Below are 23,010 nucleotides of genomic sequence, written 5' to 3' on the forward strand. Positions count from 1 at the left end.
AATAAACTAGAGAGAGAGAATAGCGCGAAAAAGTAGAGATTTGACCGCTAAGAGATAGAACCATATTGAGAGAGCCGCAGAAGAGAGAGAGAAAAAGATAGCGAGAAGATAGAGAAAGAGCAGGCGCAACGAGAGAAACGAGCATTTTGAGAGAGAGAATAAGAGAGAGCAAGAGAGAAGAGAGAGCGAGAAGAAGAAGAGACGAAGCAAAGCGGAGCAGAGAGCGAAGCGCACACGCAAGAGATAGAGAGAAGAAGAGCTACGAGGAGCATTCTCCCCGAACTGTTCTCTCTCGATCCTCCTCTCTCTATCGCTCTCTCCCAACCCGCTCTCCTCTCTCTCTATCTATCTCTCTCTCTCTCCCCTCTCTCTCTCTCTATCTCTCTCTCTCTTCTCTCTCTCTCTCCTCTTCTCTCCTCTCTCTCTCTCTCCTCTCTCTCTCTCCTCTCTCTCTGGAGATACGAGCTTCTCCTGTGACAGTGTTGATGCTGGTGCTATCATTAGCGCGCTACAGTCGCAGGCCACCAGGCCTCAGCTGGGCTGCAGCCCAGCTGAGGCATGCTGGCACCGAGGCATGCTGGGTAATTAATTAGAGTCCTGTGGGAGGTGCGGGGTAAACACACCTGTATGAGGCTCAGCTGCTGCTTAGCTAAAGTTAGCAAAAAAAGCTGTGATACTTTTCGTAAACGAACGTTGATGATCAGATTTCAGTTTTAAGTTGACTAAAAGTATTTTTTAGTTTCAGTCCTCAGATTTTTACTTCAGTAAATTCTTATTCTTATTATTCTTTGGACTTTTGTCCTGAACAATCCAGCATGTTGCTATGGTGACGGGAGTTAACTTCTTCACAGAACCGAGACCACGGAGAGGTGCACTGTGGGTAATAAATAACCTTCAGTCAGGACGCTGCTGAGAGGCCATCTGGTGTGTGTGTGTGTGTGTGTGTGTGTGTGTGTGTGTGTGTGTGTGTGTGTGTGTGTGTGTGTGTGTGTGTGTGTGTGTGTGTGTGTGTGTTTCCTAGTTAACATTCAGTGATGCTGCCAGAGTTATTTTGAGCATCATCTGCCTCCTGTTGAGTGTGGGTGTCAACAGTGTGTGTGTGGATGTGCGTGTGTGTCAACTAAATATTATTTCATGATGGCTTTGAAAACATTGTGTTTATTAAATGTCTTCAATATAAAATATTTGTATGTGTGTTTAACTTCTATATTCAACTCCTTATGAGTTCATATCAAATGATTGTTCTTCTTATAAAACCGTTTTATGTTTTTGCTAAAATATAATGAGATGTTGGTAAAGAGCTGGAGACGTTGAGTCCTGTGGAAGCTGCTCAGTGAGGCATGAAGACTCCGAGTATAAATTCATTCATAGAAATGATCTTCTGCATGTTCGGCTCTGAGAGTGCAGCTAACTTCCTGTTAGCCCTCCGCTAACAGGAAGTTAGCTAATTCAAGTCTCCGACTCTTCGAGACTCCGATAGAAATGTGACGCTGCTGATCCACAGACTAATGTCGTCTCAGAGTCCTCGGGTTTTATATTAATAAATATTTTATTGTTTTATTCTATGAATTACTGACATTTATCACAAATTTCAAATTAAAAAAAAGTAATTTACAGCGATTCTTTGCACGACATCACAACGAGCAGAATAACAAGAGACGCTCAGACCTGGAATAATACAGAGAAAGCATTCCAACATGAACTCTGTCATCGTGTGTGTGTGTGTGTGTGTGTGTGTGCAGGTCGTGTGTGAAGCTGCTGTGTCATTGTGTGTCTCTCTCTGTCTGCAGGTGTAAAGGGACTGCTGGCTCCCAGGTGGCCCCTACAGCAGGTGAGCCACACACTTTTACCTGCTGACAGCTCCGTGTAATTATAGTATAAACGTAAACATTCATAACATTCCACAGAGAATAATTCTCCTTCATGAGAACAACAAAGTAATAATAATTTAAATGTATATCTAAAAATATATTTCAGGAAAGTTTGAATGTTGTGTAAAATGAAAACATGAGGAAATCTGAGGCTTCTGTTTCATATACTATACATCATAATATAATAATATACATCATTTTAAACCACTAATTTAAACAGAAAACAATGATTATAGAGTGAGGTCTGGCAGTAAGTATGTGGCGCCCCCTGCTGGTGGGTGGAGGGACAGCGTCGCAGGTTTAAAGATATAAGATTTATATCAATAAATAAAATGTCAAAGTGAGAAAAACATGAGAAAAACACACAAGAAAATGATACAAGCATAAATATGAATTATTATAGGAAAGATATATGTGGTGTTCAATGAGTTTATTATTAACAGCCTGAATCTGCAGCCTAATACAAATAACTTTATTTATATAGCAGCTTTCATCAAAGTGTTAACAAGATCAAATATCACGTCAACAGCTGAAAGTAAAGACGAAGTCGTGAAGAGAAAACGATTCAAAACAACTTCAGAGAATAATTATAAAACACATTTAATCTGACAGAAGATTTTTATCTTCTGTCAGATTAAATGTGTTTTATAATTTTAATACTTTAATAACGTGTGTGTGTGTTTAACGTGTGTGTGTGTTTACCGTGTGTGTGTGTGTGTGTGTGTGTGTGTGTGTGTGTGTGTGTGTGTGTGTGTGTGTGTATGTAACGTTTGTGTGTGTGTGTTTCAGGACGTGCTCTCTGCAGTGAAATTAGTTTCCTCTGCGTTGGAGGCGTTGGACTCTTCCAGAGCTCCCGTTACTAAGCGTCACAGGAAGCTGCTTCTGAAGACCACCGCTGCAGGCGGAGAGGAGGAGCTGCTGCAGCAGCGGCTGGCGGAGACTCAGGCATCCCGCCGGCGCCTGCTGACCGACGTTTGTGCCAAATACCAACCAGGCGTCGATGAGCGACATGTCTCCGGGCGGCAGGTGTCCCGGGTGTACGTGGAGGACCAGTCCCGGCTGCTGTACTGCGAGGTGCCCAAAGCCGGCTGCTCCAACTGGAAGCGGGTGCTGATGGTGCTGGGGGGGAGCGCCACCTCCACGCAGGACATCCCTCACGACGCGGCGCATTACGGCAACCACCTGTGGCGGCTGGAGAGTTACGAACACGCCGGCATCGCCGAGAGACTCCGCTCCTACACCAAAGTGCTGTTTGTCAGGGAGCCTTTCGAGCGCCTTGTGTCTGCGTTTCGGGACAAGTTTGAGAGTCCCAACTCGTACTACCACCCGGTGTTTGGACGCCCCATCATCTCCAGGTACCGTGCCAACGCCACGCAAGCTGCGCTGCGCACCGGCGCCGGCGTCACCTTCAGGGAGTTTGTGCAGTACTTGCTGGACGTGCGGCGGCCGGTGGGCATGGACATCCACTGGGAGCCAGTCACCCAGCTGTGCAGCCCCTGTCTCCTCCGCTACAACTTTATCGGGAAGTTCGAGAGCTTGCGGGAGGAGGCCGACTTCCTGCTGCGCAGCGTCGGGGCGCCGAGAAACCTCACGTTCCCCGACTTCAAGGACAGAAACCCGCGAGCTGAGAGGACTTCGTCCAGAATCACTCAGAGATACTTCTCACAGCTCAACGCCACCGAGAGGCAGAAGGCCTTCGACTTCTACTACATGGACTACCTGATGTTCGACTATCCCAAACCCTTCAACGACCTGCACTGAGGGGTGGAGGGGGGTGGGGGGTAAAGATGCTCACACTAGTTTGATATGAAGCCAAACTCCGGACAAGTTTATTGAGTGAGAGCGACTCGTCTCCTCTTTAAATCTAAAATATTGGTGCAGATTTAGTTTTCTAAATTAAGTTTTCTGGTACGACTCCGCTCGGCTGCTCGGTTTTGCTTTTTCTGCTATTTATTTTAGTACCTGGTACTCTTTTAGTACCGGGTACTCTTTTAGTACCGGGTACTCTTTTAGTACCCGGTACTCTTTTAGTACCTGGTACTCTTTTAGTACCGGGTACTCTTTTAGTACCCGGTACTCTTTTAGTACCCGGTACTCCTTTAGTACGTGGTACTCCTTTAGTACCTGGTACTCTTTTAGTACCTGGTACTCTTTTAGTACCTGGTACTCTTTTAGTACCCGGTACTCCTTTAGTACCTGGTACTCCTTTAGTACGTGGTACTTCTTTAGTACCTAGTACTCTTTTAGTACCTGGTACTCCTTTAGTACCTGGTACTCCTTTAGTACCTGGTACTCCTTGGTACTCCTTTAGTACCTGGTACTCCTTTAGTACGTGGTACTTCTTTAGTACCTAGTACTCTTTTAGTACCTGGTACTCCTTTAGTACCTGGTACTTCTTTAGTACGTGGTACTTCTTTAGTACCTAGTACTCTTTTAGTACCTGGTACTCCTTTAGTACCTGGTACTTCTTTAGTACCTGGTACTCCTTTAGTACCTGGTACTTCTTTAGTACCTGGTACTCCTTTAGTACCTGGTACTTCTTTAGTACGTGGTACTTCTTTAGTACCTAGCACTCTTTTAGTACCTGATACTCCTTTAGTACCTGGTACTTCTTTAGTACCTGGTACTTCTACCTGGCAGACTCTCGGGGGGATACAGGAACTACCTTCCCGGGGGAAACATCCTGCTGCGCTCTCCGTCAGAAACATTTTATTGTGTAACTCTGAGTAGTTTACCCACAATGCAGCTGGGGTGACTTTATTATGCACTAAAGTTAAACTATATGTTTAATACGACTTTCATGACAGTGACAGACAAACATTATAATTTATTTATTTATCTTCACTTCTTGATATAAAAACTGTTTATGACTGAACCGACTGAATGTTTTAAATTCTTCATTTATTATTTATATCTTATATCTCAGATTATTTTAAATGACTTAAAGAGTAACTTTAAGCATTAAAACATCAGGAAATATATAAACATGTATTATAATTCTGAAAAACAAATATATTCAGTTCACTCTGAGAAAAACATTTGAGAATCTGGAACCATCAAAATGCATTTTATGTTTAAAACTTGAACATCTAAATAGTTTCCATTAAATGTTTATAGACATGAATAATAAGTATATTATATATAATGTACTGTCTGTGCAGTAATGTACACACTCTACAGTCACAAAGCAATATGTAAATATAATAGGAATGGAAGGGAATAATCTTATATCACTTTATATTATTATGAATAAAAATGTGTTTTATATGTTGCTTCTTTTTATACGACCACAGTGAGAATAATGCAGTTGGTGTGTAATCAGGGAACAAGAATCATCGTTTTATTTTGACATCTTTGTGCTTTTATTTTGATTTACAGATGACAGGAAATGCAGTTTACACAAATCTTTGACCCAGAAAGTTATAAAATAACGAGATTTGTATCACACGGATCTCTGCTTTGTGTTTACCCCCTGTGTTAGTGTTGGGTTAGGGTACAAACTAATAAACATTTGACACAAAGGTCAGTCAGAGAGACAGACAGACACAGAGAAACAGACAGACAGAGACACAGACACAGAGACAGACAGACAGAGACAGACAGACAGACACAGACAGACAGACAGACAGACACAGAGACACAGACAGACAGACAGACGGACACAGAGAAACAGACAGACACAGACACAGAGACAGACAGACAGAGACAGACAGACAGAGAGACACAGAGACAGACAGACAGACAGACAGACAGACACAGAGAAACAGACAGACAGAGACACAGACACAGAGACAGACAGACAGACAGACAGAGAGACAGAGACAGAGACAGACAGACACAGAGACAGAGAGACAGACAGACACAGACAGATAGATTTGTGTATATTTATCACTTTAATCTCAGAGAATTTCTGTTTTTTTCTCGTAAATTTGTTAATTTAGTAAATTCTGTATTGGTATAAGTCTCTGACGTCACAAACAGGAAGTCGACCTCAAAGCCTTATCACTGCCACACCTGATGTATTATGGGTGATGTGAATAATATAAATAAACATGGTTTTATCCAGAAACTGAGATGTGCTGGTTTTTATTCTGACGACACTTTGTGAGTGAAAAACATTCAAAACTGATAACGATAAAGTTTCTCTTTCCTCTGACGTGTGAAGCGTTAAGTTTGATCCTGATGCGTCACGTCAGCTGCCAAACAACACACTTCAGGTTTAAATGTAGAGATTTAGTCAAGTATTTCAGAGAATATATCGTAATAATTAAAGAATAAATATTGTAATAATTAAAGAATAAATATTGTAATTAAAGAATAAATATCGTAATAATTAAAGAATAAATATCGTAATAATTAAAGAATAAATATTGTAATAATTAAAGAATAATCCTGTCTCAAAATGATGCAGAAAAACTAGTCCATGCATTTGTTACTTCAAGGCTGGATTACTGCAACTCATTGTTATCAGGTTGTCCCAAAAAGTCGCTTAAGACTCTTCAGTTGATCCAAAATGCAGCGGCACGTGTATTGACTAGAACAAGGAAACGGGATCATATTACTCCTGTATTAGCTGCTCTGCACTGGCTCCCGGTAAAATACAGAATAGAATTCAAAATCCTTCTCCTGACTTACAAATCAATTAATGGTCAGGCTCCAGCATATCTTAAAGAGCTCATAGTACCTTATAAACCAACTAGAGCATTGCGCTCCCAGACTGCAGGGTTACTTGTGGTTCCTAGAGTCTCTAAGAGTACAATGGGAGCCAGAGCCTTCAGCTATCAAGCTCCTCTCCAGTGGAACCAGCTTCCAGTTTGTGTTCGGGAGGCAGACACACTCTCCACATTTAAGAGTAGGCTAAAGACTTTCCTTTTTGATAAAGCTTATAGTTAGGGCTGGCTCATGTTTGCCCTGGATCAGCCCCTAGTTATGCTGCTATAGGCTTAGACTGCCGGGGGACACCTCCCTGCTCTCTTCCTTCTCTTCCTCTCTCTTCCCCGCCCTCTCTCTTCTTCTCCCTCTCTATCTGTATGCATTTATATAAATGTATGTTACTAACTCACCATCCGGGGTATCATCCCCGGAGTGTCTGTCTCTCATGTGGCAGGTTGCCACTGATAAAGTTTACGTCAGGATCATGAATCGTGGCTGCGCCTGCTGCCCTGGTCCTGCTGGACACCGGGAAGCCTTTTTGATATTTTCCTGGATTCATCCAAACTTTCTATTTCTTTTTTTTCCAACACAACATAATTTCTGTCAAATGTTGTATTTGTACTATGTTGTTTATCCTGTACACACGACATCTATTGCACGTCTGTCCGTCCTGGGAGAGGGATCCCTCCTCAGTTGCTCTCCCTGAGGTTTCTTCCATTTTTTCCCCTTTAATTTTGGGGTTTCTTTTAGGAAGTTTTTCCTTGTGCGATGCGAGTGTCTAAGGACAGAGGGTGTCGTAACCTGTACAGTCTGTAAAGCACACTGAGACAAATGTATAATTTGTGATATTGGGCTATACAAATAAATTTGATTTGATTTTGATTTGATAATAAATATTGTAATAATTAAAGAATAAATATCGTAATAATTAAAGAATAAATATCGTAATTAAAGAACAAATATCGTAATAATTAAAGAATAAATATCGTAATAATTAAAGAATAAATATCGTAATAATTAAAGAATAAATATTGTAATAATTAAAGAATAAATATTGTAATAATTAAAGAATAAATATCGTAATAATTAAAGAATAAATATCGTAATAATTAAAGAATAAATATCGTAATAATTAAAGACTAAATATTGTAATAATTAAATAATAAATATTGTAATTAAAGGATAAATATTGTAATAATTAAAGAATAAATATTGTAACTAAAGAATAAATATTGTAATAATTAAAGAATAAATATCGTAATTAAAGAATAAATATTGTAATAATTAAAGAATAAATATCGTAATTAAAGAATAAATATTGTAATAATTCAAAAATAAATATTGTAATAATTAAAGAATAAATATCATAATAATTAAAGAATAAATATCGTAATAATTAAAGAATAAATATTGTAATAATTAAAGACTAAATATTGTAATAATTAAAGAATAAATATTGTAATTAAAGAATAAATATCGTAATAATTAAAGAATAAATATTGTAATAATTAAAGAATAAATATCGTAATAATTAAAGAATAAATATTGTAATAATTAAAGAATGAATATCGTAATAATTAAAGACTAAATATTGTAATAATTAAAGAATAAATATTGTAATTAAAGAATAAATATCGTAATAATTAAAGAATAAATATTGTAATAATTAAAGAATAAATATTGTAATAATTAAATAATAAATATCGTAATAATTAAATAATAAACATCGTAACAATTAAAGACTAAATATTGTAATAACTAAAGAATAAATATTGTAATAATTAAAGAATAAATATCGTAATAATTAAAGAATAAATATCGTAATAATTAAAGACTAAATATTGTAATAATTAAAGAATAAATATCGTAATAATTAAATAATAAATATTGTAATAATTAAAGAATAAATATCGTAATAATTAAAGACTAAATATTGTAATAATTAAAGAGTAAATATCGTAATAATTAAAGAATAAATATCGGAATATTTAAAGAATAAATATCGGAATAATTAAAGAATAAATATCGGAATAATTAAAGAATAAATATTACATTTTAGAGAGAAATTTGTATTTATTATTATTAATATTCAGAGAACACAAAGTCGTAATACTTGGAGAATAAAAATCATGTTCCTTCATTACAATGAACACACACACACGAGCACTGGTTCCCAACATGAGGGTCCCGGCCCCCAGCAGGGGGCACCAGAGCTTCACGGGGTCGTTCTTATTGTGTAAGAAGACTTCTTTTATTTGGTATTTACAGTTTATGTTTATCTCAGGAGGAGCTCCTCACGTGACGGAGTGACGGAGCTGCGTCACATGAAACAAAGCGAAGCTCTTCGTCTCTGAACGATCTGGAATCATTTAAATAGAGATTCAGCTTTAAAGCAACAGGAAGGTGAGAACAGACGTTTTACATCCTGCACGTCTACAATCAAAAAAGAACCCCCCCCCCCACACACACACACACACACACACACACAGATTACAAAGCACCGCCTCGAGCAGCTTTAGGAAATATTTGAATTTTTAAGTTCTAACACGATTCTTCACCTAAAGGAGAAACTGCAGGCTTCTTTCTGCTGGTTTACTCAGTGAAGTTCTGCTGTAGGCAGAGAGTGTGTGTGTGTGTGTGTGTGTGTGTGTGTGTGTGTGTGTGTGTGTGTTTTTTATTACTGTGTTACCCTGATACGGTGACGGCGACTCTTTTTATTCAGCATTTCAAACTAATTAAAACAACACTAAAGTAAATTTGCTGGAGTATCTGAACCAACAAACATTTTGAGTCTTTTTTTAATGTAATAAAATAAATGTTTCAATGTTTGCTCTTACTCTTCCATTTGAATTCCTCTTGTTGTGTTTAAGTGTTTACAGAAAAACTCTGACATGTTGAAGTTCATTCAATCTGTAGGAGAACAAAGTGCGGCGCCTGTCAAAGGAAAACATCTGCTAAAATGTTTCACTGACTTCCTGTTGGGTTTACGGCACGCCTTTACATGCTACATGCTAAACGCTGCATGCTAAACTCTACATGCTACATGCTAAACACTACATGCTACATGCTAAACGCTGCATGCTAAACACTACATGCTACATGCTAAACGCTGCATGCTAAACTCTACATGCTACATGCTAAACACTACATGCTAAACACTACATGCTACATGTTAAACGCTGCATGCTAAACTCTACATGCTAAACACTACATGCTACATGCTAAACACTACATGCTACATGTTAAACGCTGCATGCTAAACTCTACATGCTAAACACTACATGCTACATGCTAAACACTACATGCTACATGCTAAACACTACATGCTAAATGCTGCATGCTAAACTCTACATGCTAAACACTACATGCTACATGCTAAACACTACATGCTACATGCTAAACACTACATGCTAAACCAGGGGTCACCAACCTTTGGGATACCTAGAGCTACTTCAAGGATACTGAGTAATATGAAGGGCGACTTGTTTGATCCTGTTTTATCCAATGGGCCCACCACTCATGGGAAAAACCGCTGGGGTCGGGTGCGCTGTCACACGGGTGGCAGTGATGGTCAGGGACCTCGACGGACCAGACCCGGGCAGCAGAGGCTGGCTCTGGGGACGTGGAACGTCACCTCTCTGTGGGGGAAGGAGTCAGAACTAGTGCGGGAGGTGGATCGCTACCAGTTGGATCTGGTGGGGCTTACCTCCACTGCACAGTCTTGGCTCTGGAACCGTACTCCTGGATAGGGGTTGGACTCTATTCTTCTCCGGAGTTGCCCAAGGTGTGGGGCGTCGGGCCGGGGTGGGGATACTCACTAGCCCCCGGATGAGCGCCGCTACGTTGGAGTTTACCCCGGTGGACGAGAGGGTCGCCTCCCTACGCCTTCGGGTTATGGGGGGGGAAAACTCTGACTGTTGTTTGTGCCTATGCCCCAAACCGCAGTTCGGAGTATTCGGCCTTCTTGGAGACCCTGAATGGAAAACCATCCGGCACCTCAGGAGGGGGAAGCGAGGAACCATCCAAGCTGTGTACAGCAAGGGTGGGACCCTGCTGACTTCAACTGAGAAGGTTATCGGCCGGTGGAAGGAGCACTTTGAGGAACTCCTGAATCCGACTAACACGCCCTCTATGGTAGAGGCAGAGCTGGAAGCTGATGGGGGATCATCGTCAATTTCCCTGACGGAAGTTACTGAGGTAGTCAAACAACTCCACAGTGGCAAAGCCGCAGGGGTTGATGAGATCCATCCAGAAATGCTGAAGGCTTTGGGTGTTGAGGGGTTGTCTTGGTTGACACGCCTCGTCAACATTGCGTGGAAGTCTGGGACAGTGCCTAGGGGTTGGCAGACCGGGGTGGTGGTTCCCCTATTTAAAAAGGGGAACCAGAGATTGTGTGCCAACTACAGGGGTATCACACTTCTCAGCCTCCCTGGTAAAGTCTACTCCAAGGTACTGGAAAGGAGGTTTCGGCTGGTAGTCGAACCTCTGATTGAAGAGGAACAATGCGGATTCTGTCCTGGTCGTGGAACAACAGACCAACTCTTTACTCTTGCAAGGATCCTGGAGGGGGCCTGGGAGTACGCCCATCCGGTCTACATGTGTTTTGTGGATCTGGAGAAGGCGTATGACCGGGTCCCCCAGGTGATACTGTGGGAGGTGCTGCGGGAGTATGGGGTGAGGGGGTCACTTTTGAGGGCCATCCAATCCCTGTACACCCAAAGCGAGAGTTGTGTCCGGATACTCGGCAGTAAGTCGGACTCGTTTCCAGTGAATGTTGGCCTCCGCCAGGGCTGCGCTTTATCACCAATCCTGTTCGTGATTTTCATGGATAGCATATCGAGGCGTAGTCGTGGAGGAGAGGGGTTGCAGTTCGGTGACCTGAGGATCTCATCGCTGCTCTTTGCAGATGATGTGGTCCTTATGGCATCATCGGTCTGTGACCTTCAACAGTCACTGGATCGGTTCGCAGCCGAGTGTGAAGCGGTTGGGATGAGGATCAGGGTGAGAAGCTCAGCCATCAGGAGAGACTCAGAGTAGAGCCGCTGCTCCTTTACGTTGAAAGGAGCCAGTTGAGGTAGTTCGGGCATCTAGTAAGGAGCCACCTGGGCGCCTCCCTAGGGAGGTGTTCCAGGCACGTCCAGCTGGGAGGAGACCCCGGGGAAGACCCAGGACTCGGTGGAGAGATTATATCTCCTCACTGGCCTGGGAACGCCTCAGGATCCCCCAGTCGGAGCTGGAGGATGTGGCCCGGAGAAGGGAAGATTGGGGTTCCTTACTCGAACTGCTGCCCCCGCGACCCGATCCCGGATAAGCGGTAGACGATGGATGGATGGATGGATGGGTTAGGGTTCAACTTTAATGATAATATTATCCTTAATAATCATAATAAATATTCATATATGTGAAGAGACTGTCTGATCACATGTTGATGTTAATTATTCCTCACAATGATTATTAACAATGATTTACATTGGTAAGAAACAGATATATTTAAACATTATTTAAGTTCTCAATCTATGTCAACATTTGAAAGTCAGAGATATCACATCTCTGATGTTTGTGTAAATGTCTTTATGTATGAATGAGTACATTTGTAGCATTTTGTTCAAAATCACACCCGTTATATTTTAATACTTCTGTAAAAACACTAAGAAATCATTAACTGTCACATCTTCACATCATATCCTGTTTGTACAAACACTAACTTTGTAACATCGGAGAGTGGAGATGACATCAGAACCTTTTTTCTCGTCTTAGAACACAGACAATAGACACAGGAGGAACACATTAACAATCAGGAGGGGCGAAAAACACACAGACCGGAAGTACAGCTAGACATGACACAAGGGGGAGTGAACATTTCAAAATAAAACAGGAAACCAAAATGCAACCAGACTGTGACAAAGACGATTTCAGATCAACTCAACGTATAAATAATCATTTAGAACTCATAATAATAAATAATAATAAATAGAGAAACACTTCAGAAATATCAACATGATTCTTCCTTAAATGTTTATATATTTATTTATAACCTTTATTTTACCAAGATATGTCTCATTTAGATTAAAAATCATCATCAATCATTTGTTTATAGTTTTAATGTATTATTTAAACTCACATAACTCAAAGTTTTACACAACATGTAATCTGAGTCCAAACAGGAAGTGAGTGTTTTACATGATTTACAGATTATTGGCTATATATCGTGTAAATGTGTTTAGCAACCACGCGGGCACGTCTGTGCGTAATGCCGCGCGCAGCGGACACAAAATGGTTCCTGCTGCAGTCACATGAACGCACCACGGCTCGGCTCCCCGTGTGCTCTCCTCCCACAGACAGCAGCAGGACACTGTGAGGACTGAGCCGAGACATGAGGACAATAACGCGGATCTGTGTGCGCGGCCCCGCCGGCGCAGCGCACATCTCCATCTACCAGCGCGCAATAATTGAAATGACGCATTGAGCCGCGGGCGCACAGAGCGGCACAGAGCGTGACGATAGACGTCATTTGGCTCCAGAGCCGGAGGGATGTTTGATGTTAAAATATGAGCTGCATGTGCAGACAGACAGCAGGCAGAGAAGAAGAGCTGCAGACTGGGAACAGAAGAAGAAGAAAAAGGTTTATTTTAAATTATTCTCATAAAGCATCTCAGTGACGGAGCAGCGGAGTCTGAAACAGAAACAGAGAAGAAGAAACCGGTTTATTGTGACCTAATCCCGGCCCCCGGGGATCAGAAGGGCCCCCGGGCACACTCCTCTTTATTCTCTCTCTCTCTCTCTCTCTCTCTCTCTCTCTCTCTCTCTCTCTCTCTCTCTCTCTCTCTCTCTCTCTCTCACACACACACACACACACACACACACACAGCCTGACGTGAATTGAAGAACAACCGATATCCTCACATTTCTAACCCCGGGACGGTGCAGACAGACGCCGGACTCCATGTCTTCTGTGTCGGTGTCCTCTCAGGTAAGAACTCGCTGCTTTACACCGAACAAGCCATGCGCATCTTAACGTGAGATTTAAACACAAAGTTTTCAAGTTTACGATGTAAAAACCCTGAAATCCTGATTACATTCCCCGGGGTTTGGAGGAGCCCCGATATGCGCTGTTATACCAAATTCACTTTGAAATAGGACGGTTTTAAGTCTTCGTTGTTATCGGCACACTCATATATTATAGATACATAAACACTGGATATGTTCTGTACTAAGATGAAACACGGTTTAATTCGGCATACATCAAATGTTCCGAAGCAGCATGTTTTTCAAACGAAACCTGAACTTTTACTGCTGGCTCTCCTGTATTTCCGGCCATCTTTTCCCCTCAAACACGCCGTGTGGGCGGTAGAGATCCGTGTGACACTGTGGTAAAAGTAAAAAGGATCAAAATTAAGTTGTAGTTCATTGACAATTGATATCCCGAATTAACCAAAAGGCCGTACACTACAGGGATAATCTTTAAAATAAGGATGAGGCGCTACTCAAGGTTTGTCCTTAGCAAGTCCGCCTTAAATATTGTGATTTTTAATAGAGTCTGGCGTGTGGCGTTGTTCCCACATAAGCGAGAGCGAGTCTGTTCATGAGCTGATTATAGTTCAGTTTCTCTTACATGCAGAATGTTTTCCTGAAACTTTCATCACCACCTGATTGGGTCTTGTTTATTTAAAGACCTGTCAATCAAACGGAGTGTCTGCAGCTTCCAGTGTTTTGATTTGTTTTATATTTGTGGGACTTTTTTAAAAGTAACTTCACGTTCCTGTCTCAGTCCTGACATGTGATTATAATGTGGAGCCTGTAATCAGCACAAACTCTCTTATTTCCTGTGTTTTTAACACTGAGTCTGGTGCAGCAGAAGAGTTATTTTCCTGCAGACAGAGCCGGGGAGGGGGGGTGAGGGGGCAGTGTGTGTCGGTTTGGCCCGGGGCGGCGTGCCGGCCGTGGGGCAGAGACACAGAGCTGCAGCCGCCTCCTGTTCACCTTTCATGCTTCAAAGCTCTTCTTACAACCCACAGACCTTCTGTGAGGGGGGGGGGTGTCATCACCATCCTCTTCATCCTCAACCAGCAGTAAAAGTACACAAGTATTGAAGCAGAGAAGCTTTTATGACTTAAGCTTTTATTCAAACATCTTTTATGACTTTATAACTTGATAACTTGACACTCTGTGGCGCTGCTCCTTCAGGTCTTTCTGTCCTTCTTATTCGTGTTTGCAGGCAGAACCTTCTAGAAACACGTTAGAGTTTGATGTGTAACACGTGTAAATAAAGTTTTATTGTTTGTTTCTGACCCCGTGTGTCCCGTCTCAGGAGGGACGGAGTTTGTCCAGAGTGTCTCTGAGCCGCTCCCCCGTGTCCCCCATGACCACGCAGGGCATCCCGTCCCCCGCCCAGCTCACCAAGGCCAACGCCCCCGTGCACATCGACGTGGGGGGGCACATGTACACCAGCAGCCTGGCCACGCTCACCAAATACCCCGAGTCCAGGTGAGAGCAGCCGCAGGTGGTGCACAGTAAACGAGCTACAGTTTAACAAGCTGCAGGTGAACAAGCCACAGGTGAACGAGCTAAACGAGCCGCAGTGAACGAGCCGCAGGTTAACGACCTGAACGACCTGAACGAGCTGCAGGTGAACGAGCTGCAGGTGAACGAGCCACAGGTGAACAAGCTAAACGAGCGGCAGTGAACGAGCCGCAGGTGAATGAGCCGCAGGTGAACGAGCCGCAGGTGAACGAGCTGAACGAGCTGAACGAGCTGCAGGTTAACAAGCTAAACGAGCCGCAGGTTAACGAGCTAATTGAGCCGCAGGTTAACGAGCTAAACAAGCTACAGGTTAACGAGCTAAACGTGCTGCAGGTTAAGGAGCTAAACAAGCTGCAGGTTAACGAGCTAAACGAGCTGCAGGTTAACAAGCTAAACGAGCTGCAGGTTAACGAGCTAAACGAGCTAAACGAGCTGCAGGTTAACAAGCTAAACGAGCTGCAGGTTAACGAGCTAAACAAACTGCAGGTTAACGAGCTAAACGAGCCGCAGGTTAAGGAGCTAAACGAGCCGCAGGTTAACGAGCTAAACAAACGGCAGGTTAAGGAGCTAAACGAGCCGCAGGTTAAGGAGCTAAACGAGCTGCAGGTTAACGAGATAAACGAGCTGCAGGTTAACGAGATAAACAAGCCGCGGGTTAACGAGCTAAACGAGCTGAACAAGCCGCAGGTGAACGAGCCGCAGGTGAACGAGATCCTGTTAATGTTCACGTTTAAATTCCTCCTGTCTCCACGTTTCTCTGCTGTTCGGCCTGTTTGCTCTAAAGCACCGGTGTCAAAGTCATTTTAGTTCAGGGGCCACATGCAGCACAATTTGATCTCAAGAGGGCCGGACCAGTAAAATCAGAGCAAAACAACCTATCAATAACAACAACTCCAAATGTTCCCCTTCGTTTTAGTGCAAAAAAATAGAAGCACATTCTGAAAATGTTCAAATTTAATGAACTATCTTTTTACAAAACATTATGAACCTGAAATTTCTTAAGAAAAAAAGTTGCAATTTCAACAATATTATGCTTGTTTATCATTTACACATTTGCATTACAATGTACAGATCAGTGTATCTACAAAGGCACAAAACATTTTGTCACAGGTATCTGGAACAGTAGTTTACTTATGATCAAAACAAAAAAATATTACACTTTGCAAAGTCATCCCGCGGGCCGGACTGGACCCTCTGGCGGGCGGGTTTTGGCCCCCGAACCGCTTGTTTGACACCACTGCTCTAAAGGCTCCGTGACGCAGGTTTTCCTCCGTGTGTGCAGGATCAGCCGTCTGTTTAACGGCACTGAGCCCATCGTGCTGGACAGTCTGAAGCAGCACTACTTCATCGACCGAGACGGAGACATCTTCCGCTTCATCCTCGGCTTCCTGCGCACTTGCAGACTGCTGCTGCCCGAAGACTTCAAGGTAAGTCTCTGCAGGGAAATATTATGATTATTATATTATAATTATTATTATATTATGATTATATCATCCATCCATCATCTACCGCTTATCCGGGGTCGGGTCACGGGCGCAGCAGGTCGGGTCGCGGGCGCAGCAGTTCCAGTAAGGAACCCCAAACTTCCTTCTCCGGGCCACATCCTCCAGCTCCGACTGGGGGATCCCGAGGCGTTCCCAGTGAGGAGATATAATCTCTCCACCGAGTCCTGGGTCTTCCCCGGGGTCTCCTCCCAGCTGTGCCTGGAACACCTCCCTAGGGAAGCGCCCAGGTGGCTCCTTACTAGATGAACCACCTCAACTGGCTCCTTTCAACGTAAAGGAGCAGCGGCTCTACTCCGAGTCTCTCCTGATGGCTGAGCTTCTCACCCTATGGGAGACGCCACCCGTCTGAGAAAACCTAATTCAGCCGCTTGTACCTGTGATCTCGTTCTTTCGGTCATGACCCAGCCTTCATGACCATAGGTGATGGTAGGAACAAAGATCGATCAGTAGATTAAGAGCTTTACCTTCTGGCTCAGCTCTCTTTTCGTCACAACGGTGCGGTAAAGTGACCGGTAATACCGCCCCCGCTGCTCCGATTCTCCGGCCAATCTCTCGCTCCATCGTCCCCTCACTCGCGAACAAGATACCGAGGTACTTGAACTCCTTCATTTGGGTTAGGGCTCATTCCCTACCCGGAGTAGGCAATCCACTGGTTTCCTGCTGAGAGCCATGGCCTCAGATTTTGAGGTGCTGATCCTCATCCCAACCGCTTCACACTCGATCCAGTGACTGTTGAAGGTCACAGACCGATGATGCCATCAGGACCACATCATCTGCAAAGAGCAGCGATGAGATCCTCAGGCCACCGAACTGTAACCCCTCTCCTCCAAGACTACGCCAGGGATTGGATGGCCCTCAGAAGTGACCCCCTCACCCCATACTCCCGCAGCACCTCCCACAGTATCATCCGGGGGACCCGGTCATACGCCTTCTCCAGATCCACAAGACACATGTAGACCAGATGGGCGTACTCCAAGGCCCCCTCCAGGATCCTTGCGAGAGTGAAGAGTTGGTCTGTTGTTCCACGACCAGGACGGAATCCGCATTGTTCCTCTTCGATCAGAGGTTCGACTATCGGCCGAACCCTCCTTTCCAGTTATATTAGAATATTATTATTATATTATGACTATTATATTATTATTATTATTATTATTATTATATTAATATAAAAATTATTAGATTATAATTATTCTAATTATTATTATTAATAAAGTACATTAGGATATAAAAACAAGATGCAAAACATACATATAATAATGATACAGAGTGGTGGTGATGGCCTGGTGGTCCGCCTTCCTTATACAACACCAGAAGGTTGTGAGTTCAACACCAGAGCTGCACCATTGGTCCCCTGAGCCCCTTCACCCTAAGCTGCTCAGAGAGACTGTCTGTAGTGAGTTCACTGTGAGTCTGGATAAGAGTGCTGAATGTAATGTAATGTGATGTAACACCCTACCCAAGTTCTCCCACAATGCATCGCTCCTCCACTCCCTTCACTGGCTACCAGTGGTGTCCCGAATCTGCTTCCAGACTCTGGTGCTGGTCCACCGTGCTGTGAATGGATCAAGTCCTTCCTACATCCAGGCCATGGTCCAACCAGACACCCAGCACGTTCACTTCGCTCTGCATCGACCAATCGGCTCGCTGCTCCCTCACTGCGAGTGGGACCCAGAGACCCTCAAACAAAACCCGCCTGTTTGATATCCTGCTCCAACATGGTGGAACGACCTCCCCATTGATGTGAGGACAGCAGACAGTCTTCAAACCTTCTGCAGACTGAACACTCACCTGTTTCCACTGCACCTCGGTGAATGATGAAGAAAGAAAACGAAAAAAAACTGTTCTTTGTATGTTGCACTTTGTTTGTCTTATTGAAGTTATTGTTCTGCATTAAATGATTTCACCTGTTTGATTCAGATAAATTACCTGTAATGTAATATAATATAATATAATGTAATGTAATATAATGTAATATAATATAATGTAATATAATATAATGTAATATAATATAATGTAATATAATGTAATGTAATGTAATGTATATAATATAATGTCCTCTCTGGGAACCATCACCTTATCGTGGTGGAGAGGTTTGTGTGTCCCTATGAACCTGAGAGCTGTGTTGTCTGGAGCCTAGTGCTCCTGGTAGGGTCTCCCAAGGCAAATTGGTCTCAGGTGAGGGGCCAGACTAAGAATGGTTCAAAAACGACTTCATGAAAGAAAGGGAAAGGAAAGGAGAGACCCTGCCCGGAGGAAGCCCGGGGCCCCCGTCTGGAGCCAGGCCCAGAGGGAGGGCCCAACAGCAAGCGCCTGGTGGCCGGGTTTGCCACGGAGCCCGGTCGGGCACAGCCCGAAGAAGCTACATGGTGCCTCCCATCCATCCATCCTGTGTGCCCACCACTCATGGGAAAAACCGCTGGGGTCGGGTGCGCTGTCACACGGGTGGCAGTGATGGTCAGGGACCTCGACGGACCAGACCCGGGCAGCAGAGGCTGGCTCTGGGGAAGTGGAACGTCACCTCTCTGTGGGGGAAGGAGCCGGAACTAGTGCGGGAGGTGGATCGCTACCAGTTGGATCTGGTGGGGCTTACCTCCACGCACAGTCTTGGCTCTGGAACCGTACTCCTGGATAGGGGTTGGACTCTATTCTTCTCCGGTGTTGCCCAAGGTGTGAGGCGTCGGGCCGGGGTGGGGATACTCACTAGCCCCCGGCTGAGCGCCGCTACGTTGGAGTTTATCCCGGTGGACGAGAGGGTCGCCTCCCTACGCCTTCGGGTTATGGGGGGGAAAACTCTAACTGTTGTTTGTGCCTATGCCCCAAACCGTAGTTCTGAGTATTCGGCCTTCTTGGAGACCCTGAATGGAGCCCTGCAGGGGGCTCCAGTAGGGGACTCCGTAGTCTTGCTGGGAGACTTCAACGCACACGTGGGAAACAATGGAGACACCTGGAGAGGCGTGATTGGGAGGAAGGGCCTCCCTGATCTAAACCCGAACGGTTGTTTGTTGTTGGACTTCTGTGCTAGTCATGGAATGGCCATAACAAACACCATGTTCGAACATAAGGATGCTCATAAGTGCACGTGGTACCAGAGCACCCTAGGCCAAAGGTCAATTATCGATTTCGTAATCGTATCATCTGATCTGAGGCCGCATGTTTTGGACACTCGGGTGAAAAGAGGGGCAGAGCTTTCGACTGATCACCATCTGGTGGTGAGTTGGAAGGGGTGGGGGAAGACTCTGGACAGACCTGGTAAACCCAAACGGGTAGTGCGGGTGAACTGGGAACGTCTGGAGGAAGCCCATGTCCTGGGGATCTTTAACTCACACCTCCGGCGGAGCTTTTCAGCCATCCCTGTGGAGGTTGGGGGCATTGAACCTGAGTGGGCGATGTTCAAAACCTCTATTGCTGAAGCTGCGGTGATGAGCTGTGGTCTCAAGGTCTTAGGTGCCTCAAGGGGCGGTAACCCTCGAACACCGTGGTGGACCCCGGTGGTCAGGGAAGCCGTCCGACTGAAGAAGGAGTCCTTCCGGGTTATGTTATCCGGGAGGACTCCGGAAACAGTTGCAGGGTATCGAAGGACTAGAAGGGCGGCAAAGCAGCGGGTATGGGAGAAGTTCGGAGAAGCTATGGAGAAGGACTTTCGGTCGGCACCAAGGTGCTTCTGGAAAACCATCCGGCACCTCAGGAGGGGGAAGCGAGGAACCATCCAAGCTGTGTACAGCAAGGGTGGGACCCTGCTGACTTCAACTGAGAAGGTTATCGGCCGCTGGAAGGAGCACTTTGAGGAACTCCTGAATCCGACTAACACGCCCTCTATGGTTGAGGCAGAGCTGGAAGCTGATGGGGGATCATCGTCAATTTCCCTGATGGAAGTCACTGAGGTAGTCAAACAACTCCACAGTGGCAAAGCCGCAGGGGTTGATGAGATCCGTCCAGAAATGCTGAAGGCTTTGGGTGTTGAGGGGCTGTCTTGGTTGACACGCCTCGTCAACATTGCGTGGAAGTCTGGGACAGTGCCTCGGGGTTGGCAGACCGGGGTGGTGGTTCCCCTATTTAAAAAGGGGGACCAGAGAGTGTGTGCCAACTACAGGGGTATCACACTTCTCAGCCTCCCTGGTAAAGTCTACTCCAAGGTACTGGAAAGGAGGGTTCGGCCGGTAGTCGAACCTCTGATTGAAGAGGAACAATGCGGATTCCGTCCTGGTCGTGGAACAACAGACCAACTCTTTACTCTTGCAAGGATCCTGGAGGGGGCCTGGGAGTACGCCCATCGGGTCTACATGTGTTTTGTGGATCTGGAGAAGGCGTATGACCGGGTCCCCCGGGTGATACTGTGGGAGGTGCTGCGGGAGTATGGGGTGAGGGGGTCACTTTTGAGGGCCATCCAATCCCTGTACGCCCAAAGCGAGAGTTGTGTCCGGATACTCGGCAGTAAGTCGGACTCGTTTCCCGTGAATGTTGGCCTCCGCCAGGGCTGCGCTTTATCACCAATCCCGTTCATGATTTTCATGGATAGGATATCGAGGCGTAGTCGTGGAGGAGAGGGGTTGCAGTTCGGTGACCTGAGGATCTCATCGCTGCTCTTTGCAGATGATGTGGTCCTTATGGCATCATCGGTCTGTGACCTTCAACAGTCACTGGATCGGTTCGCAGCCGAGTGTGCAGCGGTTGGGATGAGGATCAGCACCTCCAAATCTGAGGCCATGGCTCTCAGCAGGAAACCGGTGGATTGCCTACTCCGGGTAGGGAATGAGCCATTACCCCAAGTGAAGGAGTTCAAGTACCTCGGGGTCTTGTTCGTGAGTGAGGGGACAATGGAGCGAGAGATTGGCCGGAGAATCGGAGCAGCGGGGGCGGTATTACAGTCACTTTACCGCACCGTTGTGACGAAAAGAGAGCTGAGCCAGAAGGCAAAGCTCTCAATATACCGGTCGATCTTCGTTCCTACCCTCACCTATGGTCATGAAGGCTGGGTCATGACCGAAAGAACGAGATCACGGGTACAAGCGGCCGAAATGGGTTTTCTCAGACGGGTGGCTGGCGTCTCCCTTAGAGATAGGGTGAGAAGCTCAGCCATCCGTGAGAGACTCGGAGTAGAGCCGCTGCTCCTTTACGTTGAAAGGAGCCAGTTGAGGTGGTTCGGGCATCTAGTAAGGATGCCACCTGGGCGCCTCCCTAGGGAGGTGTTCCAGGCACGTCCAGCTGGGAGGAGACCCCGGGGAAGACCCAGGACTCGGTGGAGAGATTATATCTCCTCACTGGCCTGGGAACGCCTCAGGATCCCCCAGTCGGAGCTGGAGGATGTGGCCCGGAGAAGGGAAGATTGGGGTTCCTTACTGGAGCTGCTGCCCCCGCGACCCGATCCCGGATAAGCGGTGGACGATGGATGGATGGATGGATAATATAATGTAATATAATATAATATAATATAATGTAATATAATGTAATATAATGTTATATAATGTAATATAATGTAATATAATATAATATAATATAATGTTATATAATATAATGTAATGTAATGCAATATAATAAAATATAATATAATATAATGTAATATAATGTAATATAATGTAATAGAATGTAATAGAATGTCATGTAAAATAATATAATATAATATGATGTAATGTGATGTAAAATAATATAATATAATGTAATGTGATGTAATGTAATAGAATGTAATGTAATGTAATGTTAATATAATGTAATATAATATAATATGTCAGCCGTCTCTGACCCCGTCCTCTGTGTCTGTGTCCTCTCTGTGTCTGTGTCCTCTCTGTGTCTCTGTCCTCTCTGTGTCTGTGTCCTCTTTGTGTCTCCGTCCTCTCTGCGTCTGTGTCCTCTCTGTGTCTGTGTCCTCTTTGTGTCTCCGGCCTCTCTGCGTCTGTGTCCTCTCTGTGTCTGTGTCCTCTTTGTGTCTCCGTCCTCTCTGCGTCTGTGTCCTCTCTGTGTCTGTGTCCTCTGCGTCTGTGTCCTCTCTGTGTCTGTGTCCTCTTTGTGTCTCCGTCCTCTCTGCGTCTGTGTCCTCTCTGTGTCTCTGTCCTCTCTGTGTCTGTGTCCTCTCTGTGTCCTCTCTGTGTCCTCTCTGTGTCCTCTCTGTGTCTGTGTCCTCTCTGTGTCCTCTCTGTGTCTGTGTCTTCTCTGTGTCCTCTCTGTGTCTGTGTCCTCTCTGTGTCTCTGTCTGTGTCCTCTGTGTCTCCGTCCTCTCTCTGTCTTCGTCCTCTGTGTGTCTGTGTCCTCTCTCTGTCTCTGTCCTCTCTCTGTCTCTGTCCTCTCTGCGTCTGTGTCCTCTCTGTGTCCTCTCTGTGTCTCTGTGTCCTCTCTGTGTGTCTGTGTCTTCTCTGTGTCTGTGTCCTCTCTGTGTCTCTGTCTGTGTCCTCTGTGTCTCCGTCCTCTCTCTGTCTCCGTGCTCTGTGTGTCTGTGTCCTCTCTTTGTCTCCGTCCTCTCTGTGTCTCCG

The 23,010-nt window shown here is 44.8% G+C and overlaps 2 protein-coding genes across 2 annotated transcripts; both read left to right on the forward strand.

Moving 5' to 3' along the window:
• Positions 1–466: 466 nt before the first annotated feature.
• Positions 467–4,202, forward strand: LOC115005149 (carbohydrate sulfotransferase 8). The gene is made up of 3 exons (XM_029426960.1): positions 467–581; positions 1,791–1,831; positions 2,661–4,202. The coding sequence occupies exons 1-3, from the start codon at positions 575–577 to the stop codon at positions 3,630–3,632; spliced, it is 1,020 nt and encodes a 339-aa protein (XP_029282820.1). The 5' UTR covers positions 467–574; the 3' UTR covers positions 3,633–4,202.
• An 8,631-nt stretch (positions 4,203–12,833) lies between these two features.
• Positions 12,834–18,103, forward strand: LOC115005150 (BTB/POZ domain-containing protein kctd15-like; the record flags this gene model as incomplete). The annotated part of the gene is made up of 4 exons (XM_029426961.1): positions 12,834–13,494; positions 14,833–15,008; positions 16,327–16,471; positions 18,080–18,103. Coding segments are annotated over exons 1-4 (372 nt in total), but the record flags the coding sequence as incomplete, so codon positions are not given.
• Between the last annotated feature and the right edge of the window lie 4,907 nt (positions 18,104–23,010).

This window comes from Cottoperca gobio, unplaced genomic scaffold, assembly GCF_900634415.1.
Source record: "Cottoperca gobio unplaced genomic scaffold, fCotGob3.1 fCotGob3_270arrow_ctg1, whole genome shotgun sequence".
NCBI classification, from domain to species: Eukaryota; Metazoa; Chordata; class Actinopteri; order Perciformes; family Bovichtidae; genus Cottoperca; species Cottoperca gobio.